Source organism: Chiloscyllium plagiosum, chromosome 22 (assembly GCF_004010195.1).
Source record: "Chiloscyllium plagiosum isolate BGI_BamShark_2017 chromosome 22, ASM401019v2, whole genome shotgun sequence".
Classification (NCBI taxonomy): Eukaryota; Metazoa; Chordata; class Chondrichthyes; order Orectolobiformes; family Hemiscylliidae; genus Chiloscyllium; species Chiloscyllium plagiosum.
This window is the reverse complement of record NC_057731.1, coordinates 45,501,384-45,509,920: the sequence shown is the minus strand read 5'-3', so window position 1 is coordinate 45,509,920 and position 8,537 is coordinate 45,501,384. Positions and strand designations below refer to the sequence as shown.

Sequence of the window (8,537 nt, the reverse complement as noted above, 5' to 3'; positions counted from 1 at the left end):
GAAATTGAATAAAGATTTGTGCACCTTGTATCTCTCACTGTGTCTCACACCTACACACACACACACCATGGGTGCTGGGGAAAAATAAGCACTACCACAGTTAGGTGGTAGTGTGGGGGTTAAAAAAAAAAGAAAAAAAAGAAAAAATAAATAAAAAAAGGAAAAAAGAAAAGAAAAAAAAGATATGTTCATATCTGCACGCACAAACAACATGGATGCGGGAGGGGGGCAATAAACACTACTGCAATTAGGCGGTAGTGTGGGGGTAAAAAAAAAGGAAATAAAAAGACCAAAAAGAAATAAGCAGGTGTGTCAGGGATTCGGTTCACTATTGGAGCTGCTGAGTCAGTGTCATGTACTGTGCACATGCAAATAAAGTGGAACTTGGTGACAGGACACTACACATTGGAAACCTGGTGCTATACCATCTGCTCCCTGGGTGCATGGGCTTTTTCTAAATTCATTCTTAATGTTTAGTCACTGCTGCAAGGACCAGCTATTATTTTCCAGAGAACACAGTGAGCCTACTTTGTCAATGGCTGAGGCCATTTGTTTTCTGATCCAATTGTGTATCTTTCTGGATCACTACAGACAATAATTAAGAGTTAACCACATTTGCGTCAAATCAGGAAAAGAGAGAAGATTTCCTCCTTTGAAGGATGTCTGCCTTAATTCTTTCATGGACCTCGTTGACAAGATTATAGTTAAATGTCCATCTCTCATCACTCTTAACACAATGACTGAGAGGTGACAAATCCCAGCTTGAAAACTTACAGTCCATCTGGAGTCCCATTCTCCATTCCCAACTCAACTATTATCCAATTCCTTTAGAAAAGAGTTGGCCATCTCGGCCTCAACTGTTGTTACTAAAGGTTGATTCAATACCTACTGCTCTGAAGGAATTACAGCTCTGTCTAATCTTCAACTTCAAGTCAGGATCTTCTAGTCTTTGCCTGGAGCCCAGTTAAAACATATGACTGTATCTGGAGACATTGCTTTCAATGTCTTAGGGCCATGTCACAGAGTTTGATGAGCTCTCCACTTTTCTCTCAATTACTGTGCCATCCCCAGTGTGTTCAAAGTGTGGTCCACACAATGAACAAGGATTTTGACTTTATTTCTGACTAGGTAGTTAGAAAAAAAAAGTAAGAAAAGAATCGACAGTTCCATGCTTTAATTAAACATCCATCTGCTGTATCGACAGTGGAGATGAACTTAGTGTGGTGATTTACAGTATATCAGAATGCAAGGTATTAGGTTCAGAACAGTCAATAATACTGCAAAAATTCTATCTGCCTCTATTTTACACTACTTTTCTCAGTTCTCTCGTGATGTTCAATTCTCAGTCAGCCATTACTCTACGATTAGCACACTCACATCTGGAGTTAGAATGTTATGGGGCAGGACTGGCTCCGGAGCTCTAATCCCAGGCCAGCATTCCCAGTGAACTGCAGTGTCAAACGTTTGGAGGATTTAAATAGACTGCATACTCAGATGACCTAAGTGGTCAAATGGCTACCACTTCAAAGCCGTCTCCCAAGTGTCCTGCTAATGCTTATCCATCAAACAATATCATGTAAACAAAATACCTGGTTATCACCACTGCAGAGTTTGGGATCTTGCTGTCTGCAAATCATGTCACTATCAACACTGTCCCTGCCACATACATGGTGGAACCCTACTGGTGTTGACCATCAAGGTGGAATAAAGGTGGAAAATATGATGATGCTGAGGAAAGAACCAATCAGAACAGGTGGCAATCCACCATAACTTTGAAATTTTGGCAGTAAGACTCCTGCTTAAAAGCTCAGCCAAGTACACAATGAGAAATGGGGCAGAGGAAGACATGGAAGAAAGTGGAAATGTGAGGGCTGAATAGAACAGAATCCATTGAAAATAGCCACCTCACCAACACTGCACCTGGCAGTTGCAAAGAGGCAAATCTTCCCTCCAGTCTCCTCCAAAACAGTAAAGTGATTTTTAAAACAAAATAGATCCAACAATGTCTTTTACAACCTTGGAATGACCCAAAGAGCTATATAGCTGTTCAGAGTGATTTTGAAGCAGTGCTAGGAAGCCAATTTGTGCACAGCAAGCTCTTACAAACACACGGAGTTAAATGATCAAATCAACCATATTCAAGTGCTGTTTGTTGGATAAAGATTCCCTTGCTCTTTATTAGTGATTTTGATTTTCACCTGAGAGCACAAATGGGTCTTCATTTTAAATACTGTATTCAAAAGACATCAGTCCCAACAACACAGTAGTGCATCCGAGTGGGTCAGCCTGGATTTTGTGCTTAATCCTCCAGAGTGATACTAGAACTCACAATATTCTGACTCAAATATGACAGTGTGATCAACAGAGCTGTTACTGACAGCTTTAATTGTTGCCAAACCATTTCGGCAATTGGTGATTTGGCATGGATGTCGATGCAAGGACAGAATGTTTGAGAAAAATGGAAAGAGAGAGAGAGAAGGAGACAGTGAATATTTTGCAGAATGGTACTTACTGGACTGAAATCTTCTCATCAGCATCTGCTATGAACATGTTGCCCACCTGTACACAGAGAGGGAACAGCTGTTAGTATTTAGCCTGAAGATGTGAAGGAACAAGGAGAAGCAGCTGGAAACAAGCATGATGGGAAAAAGGCTGATGTAAAGGAGCTCCAATGTGCGAGTAAGGCAATAGTGATTTATGATGCGAACCCAAACACCTAAGGGTGAACATTGAAAAAGCAAGGGTGAAGGATTACGGAATAAAAGCTAAACTGCTGGAACAGTGATGACCAGCAAAACAAATGAAGAAGAAACAAAGTAGGTAAGTAATGCAATGAGAGTGACTGAAAATTTGGGACAACTTGTAGATATTAAGGATTGATGTAAAACATTTTGAGACACTTCACAGGGATGACTATAAACCAAAATTCACAAAGTCAAAGGCTGCAGCTTGGTCAAAGATGGAAAAAGATATTATAATGAGATAAAACAGCAAGAGAGGTAGAAAGCAAAACTGTAGGAGGATTGAAAGATAAAGACAAGGTAGAGAGTAAAGATTGTGTGTGGGGCTGATCATACAAAATTATATACAGGAGTAGAAACAGATCAATTGCCCCCTTGGCCAGTTCCACTATTCAATAAAAGCATTGTTAACATGGTTTGTTTCAAATTCCACATGCCCATCAACCCTCAATAACATCTGATTCCCTTGCTGAACAAGAATCTATCTAACCCCAGTATAAAATATAATAAATAGCCTAGCCTTCACCACTTTCCGAGACAGAGTTCCAAGATCCTATAGGCTTCATAAAAACATTATCACTGTCCTAAAGGACCACCCCTAATTTAAAACAGTGCCACCTCTTTGGAAGAGCTCTCTAATTAGTTCCATCTGTGCACCTCCAAAATAACCCTGTAATTATACTTTTCAATCAATTATCCAATTTCCCTTTGAAACTTATGACTGAATCTGCTTCCAGTGCCCTTTCAGACACCACGTTCAGAAATCAGAACAACTCTTTGTCAAAACATTCTCAACTTGCATCTGTTTTTTTGGTCAGTGATTTTAACTGCATCATCTCCCTACAGAGTATCCTATCAGCAGAACTGGCTTTAATTTTAGCCAGAAATAAAAAGGTTTTCAGGTATCTTTCTACATGCTCACCTCATGTGAGCATGGTTTCCAAACTCATGAGAAAATGTTTCCTGTGGTACATACCATGTTGGTTATAGCAGATAAGAACCCTCCCTGGTTTTCTTCTTCTTTGTCTTTGTATTGTCTGCCGGGGAAAGTAAAAACAAAAGTAACTTTTCGGTTGTATATGTGCAGACTGACAAATGAGTTTTAATGACAATTATTTCATTGAATAACACGACTTAACTTTCTTTCATATTAATTTGTTATGACTGGACAAAATTCTGTTCAGGTGGAAAAGTTGCAGACTTGATCCCTTGGGTCAGGGATGTCAGAGCTACAAAACATGGTCCACAGTTAAGCAGCAGCACATCGGCTCATGCTCCCGATACCAAAAGTCACTCCAATGAGATCCCATTTGACCAAACACATTATAGTTAATGGGCTAGAATATGGCCAAGCTTATCCATGATCCTCTTGTGATCAGTACTACAATACAGGTGCACATGTAAAGACTCGAGAGCTGGGAACAGGGCCAGGGCATTTCTTTCTTCATTGTTGAAATTTGGGTGTCACTGGCCAACATTTATTGCTGATGCTTCACTGCATTTGAAAAAGAGGGTGGGGTGCTGAAGGGGTGTGTGTGTGGGTGCAAAGGTACAGGGATAGGAAGCAGGAAAAATTGAGTCATAAAATGAACAAGAATGTTATACTTTCTGCATTGTGCAAGAGCAAGATGGCAACCTCCTATCATCCACCTGTCCAAGAAGCCAACGTGGGAAAGCTACAGCTTACCCTGTGAGGAGAACTTAAGGCATCAAAGACAGAGTCTAAACAAGGCGATAGTCTCCAGTTCCCATCTGGCTCAGTGCACTAGTCTGCAGTGTTATTGGCTAATCCAGTATGTACAGTACACCAGGACAGTCAATTTCTGAATTGCACCATTGTCCAATAAAACTGACAATGACATATGGCTTTTAATCCAATAAAAATCATCCAAGATACCTCACAGAAGCATAATAAACAAAATTTGACATCAAGCCATTTAGGCAGTGAGATTGGCCAGAAATTCCAAAGGCCAGATCTGTAGATCAGGACAGCATGGATATCCTGACACAGCTGATTCCAAGGTAACTGCCCATGAAATTGAAAATTCATTTAGCAGTTATCCTATGTGCAGATCTGTCCAATAGAACCCTCATAGTGAGGGTTTTAACTCAGGGTCTAAACCTTGGAGAAGTTAAGAGTATTAAAAACCAATCCGAACTCCTAGGTAAATATTAAACTGAACACTACCTGACATTGTTGGACCCCCTTGACAGCCTATTACCTCATCCACCTGATGTTCAAAACCCCTGAGCACACCATCCACCTGGCATCCTACTATCCCTTCACCCCTCAGCCACCCTATTCCCACACCTACTCACAGTAGCTGTTAAATATTTAAGCCATAGAATATGACACTCAGTGCTGGCAGAGAGAGGGAATGACTTTGATGATTTTCTCTGCTGCTGCCTCTGGTGTTTCTAGATTGGTCACTCCTTTTTTGTGATAGGGCACTCCTGCCTAGGAACTTCCAGAGCAGACGTCATCCAAATGTAAACATGTAATTTGTAAAGATCATCTGTTTTGTCCATCAGGGCCTCTGATCCTGATCAAAATTTCTCAATCAAGTGACCAAAAGCTTGATCAAACTGGTAAGTTTTAAGGAGCACCATAAAAGAGGCAAGTGAGATGTCAGATACAGGTACAGGGAGACAATTCCAGAGTGTAAGGCCAGGAAATTAACAGCACAGTCAGCGACAGTGGAGCGATTAATAGCAGGGATGCCCAAGAAGTCTGAATCAGAGGAACGCAGAGGTCACAAAGTTCTGAGGTTGAAGGAGATCAATGCGATAGGGAGGTGAAAGACCATGCAGACAACTTAAAACAAGATTGAGAATTTTTAAATCAAGACTTGGATTCATAGGGCACCAATGTAATTCAACAAGGACAAGGCTTATGGGGAATAGGACTAAAAGATAGTTAACACTGAGTTCTGGATGACCATAATTTTACAGAGAGTAAAAAATGGGAGACAAGACGTAACAAAGACACGAATGAAATTTTCTGCAGCTGATAACCTGAGACAAGAGTGAGGTTGGGCAATGTCAGAAAGGTGGAAATAATTGTCTAGCGATGGTACAAACAAGGTTGAAAGCTCATCTCAGTGTCAAATGTGACACACAATCTCCCTGTTGCCAGGGGGAGGGGTGGAGTTGGTGCTATTATATGAGGCATATTGTCACACTGTTAACACAGCTCTAACTGCCTCAGGCAATTACTTTGTTTGGAAAGTGCAGTCATTTGACAGTCCAAAACAGCACTGAAAGGGATGGCCTGTAAATCTGTGCTGTTGGTAGAGTCTGTTTGGGAGGAATGTTGGCTGAGACACATTTTACTACTCTTCTTCTTTACTGTCACAACATGCTCTTTAGCACTGACCTCAACACCTAGCTTTTGTTTAACATTCAGCCAATAGGAGGGAACAGAGGATGGACTTCATGCTAGGGATTAGTGTCTGCACCGTTGAGAAGAAACAGAAATACTACTAGTGAGACAAGCGTTACCAGCCACTCTGTGTTTCACATCCTTATTGCCCGCTCTGTAAAATGAACCCCCACTGCCCACTTTATGTCCCAAGCTCTCATTGCCCACTCTTACTGCCTGCTCTGTTCCCTGGTATCCCTCTCATGGATGTGTGCCCTGCATCCTTACATGCCACCCTATGCCCTCCCCATGCCTCACAGAGTGAACAAGTTGGGTAAACTTACAAAAGACTTAAACCTACATTCTTCTGATTCAATTTGAATCACAGCAGAATTTGTTGAAATACTCATGCTCTGGCCTCTACTTACACTTATTTAACCAGGCAACGTATCAACACTTTAAAACATTGTCCCTGGGTGCAAACCAGCTAGGAACCACAAATTGTAGACCTCTATGACAGCAGCTAACACACACTTCCTTGAACTGTATAAATTAATACAAACCTGTTATATTCAGACAGAGCTTGTGAAATGACCAGACCCATACCCTGTAACAGAAAGGCAAGGCTGGGTCATACATTGAATGAAAAATTATTTCTCACATTTCTAATTTCTACCCATGCTACTTAACTTACATGCTAACACAACACATACTACATCAGATATTAGTGTGGACACACATACCACACAGTACACAGAGGAGTCAATTGCTCCAACTGGAACTGGCAAATAGAACAGAACAAAGAAAATTTACAGCCCAGGAACAGGCCCTTCAGCCCTCTAAGCCTGAGCAGATCCAAATCCTCCAAATCCACTGTCTAAACCTGTCGCCCAATTCCTAAACATCTGTATCCCTCTGCTCCCCATTTACTCATGCATCTGTCCAGACACATCTTAAATGAATCTACTGTGCCTGCCTCTACTACCTCTGCTGGCAATGCGTTCCAGGCACCTACCACCCTCTGTGTAAAGTACTTGCCTCGTGTATCCCCATTAAACTTTTCACTTCTCACCTTGAAAGCGTGACCTCTCGTTATTGAATCCTTCACCCTGGGAAAAAGCTTATCTCTACCCACCCTGTCTATATCCTTCATGATTTTATACACCTCAATCAGGTCCCCCCACAATCTCCTTTTTTCTAATGAAAACAATCCTAACCTACTCAACCTCTCTTCATAGCTAGCACCTTCCATACCAGGCAACATCCTCGTAAACCTTCTCTGCATCCTCTCAAAGGCGTCCACATCCTTTTGGTAATGTGGCGATTAGAACTGAACACAGTATTCTAAATGCAGCCGAACCAATTTCTTGTACAATTTATTTAACATGACCTGCCAGCTTTTATACTCAATACCCTGTCCAATGAAGGCAAGCATACCATATGCCTTCTTGACCACTCTATTCACCTGTGCAGCAACCTTCAGGGTACAATGGACCTGAATTCCCAGATCACTCTGCTCATCAACTTTTCCCAAAGCTTTTCTGTTTACTGTATAATTCACTGTAGAATCAGACTTCCCAAAATGCATCATCTCACATTTGCCTGGATTGAACTCCATCTGCCACTTCTCTGCCTAATTCTCCAATCAATCTATATTCTCCTGTATTCTTTGACAGTCCCCTATGCTTTCTGCTACTCCACCAATCTTTGTGTCATCTGCAAACCTGCTGATCATACCAACAGTACCCTCTTCCAGATTATGTATATCACAAACAACAGTGGCCCCAAAACTGATTCTTGTGGAACACCAATGGTCACCTTTTTCCATTTCGAGAAACTCCCTTCAACTACTACTCTCTGTCTCCTGTTGCTCAACCAGTTCTTTATCCACCTAGCTAGAACACCCTGCACACCATGTGACTTCACTTTCTCCACTAGTTTACCATGGGGAACCTTATCAAACGCCTTACTAAAGTCTACGTATATGACATCTACAGCTCTTCCTTCATCTGTCAACTTGGTCACTTCCTCAAAGAATTCTATTAAGTTGGTAAGGCACGATCTCCCCCACACAAAACCATGTTGCCTATCACTGATAAGCCCATTCTTTTCCAAATATAAATAGATCTTATCCCTCAGTACCTTCTTCAGCAACTTTCCCACCACTGATGTCAGACTCACTGGTCTGTAGTTACCCAGAATATCCCTACTACCCTTCTTGTAAGGGGGACAACATGAGCAATCCTCCAGTCCTCCGGCACCTCATCTGTATTTAAGGATGCTGCAAAGTTATCTGTCAGGGCCCTGGCTATTTCCTCTCTCACCTCCCTCAGCAACCTGGGATAGATCCCATTCGGTCCTGGGGATTTGTCCACTTTAATAACCTCTAGCCTATCCAACACATCTTACCTACTTATGTCAATGTGATCCAGAGT

General features: G+C 41.6%; 1 protein-coding gene across 1 annotated transcript in view; it reads right to left on the bottom strand.

Annotated features, from left to right (window-relative positions):
- Positions 1-8,537, bottom strand: part of armh3 (armadillo like helical domain containing 3) — a 151,629-nt gene that overhangs the window by 108,485 nt on the left and 34,607 nt on the right. Inside the window, exons 10-12 of the mRNA XM_043712942.1 lie at positions 6,666-6,709; positions 3,718-3,778; positions 2,513-2,559 (exon numbers count right to left, since the gene is read on the bottom strand). Coding sequence (XP_043568877.1) covers positions 2,513-2,559; positions 3,718-3,778; positions 6,666-6,709 — 152 coding nt within the window. The remainder of the gene's footprint in view (positions 1-2,512; positions 2,560-3,717; positions 3,779-6,665; positions 6,710-8,537) is intronic.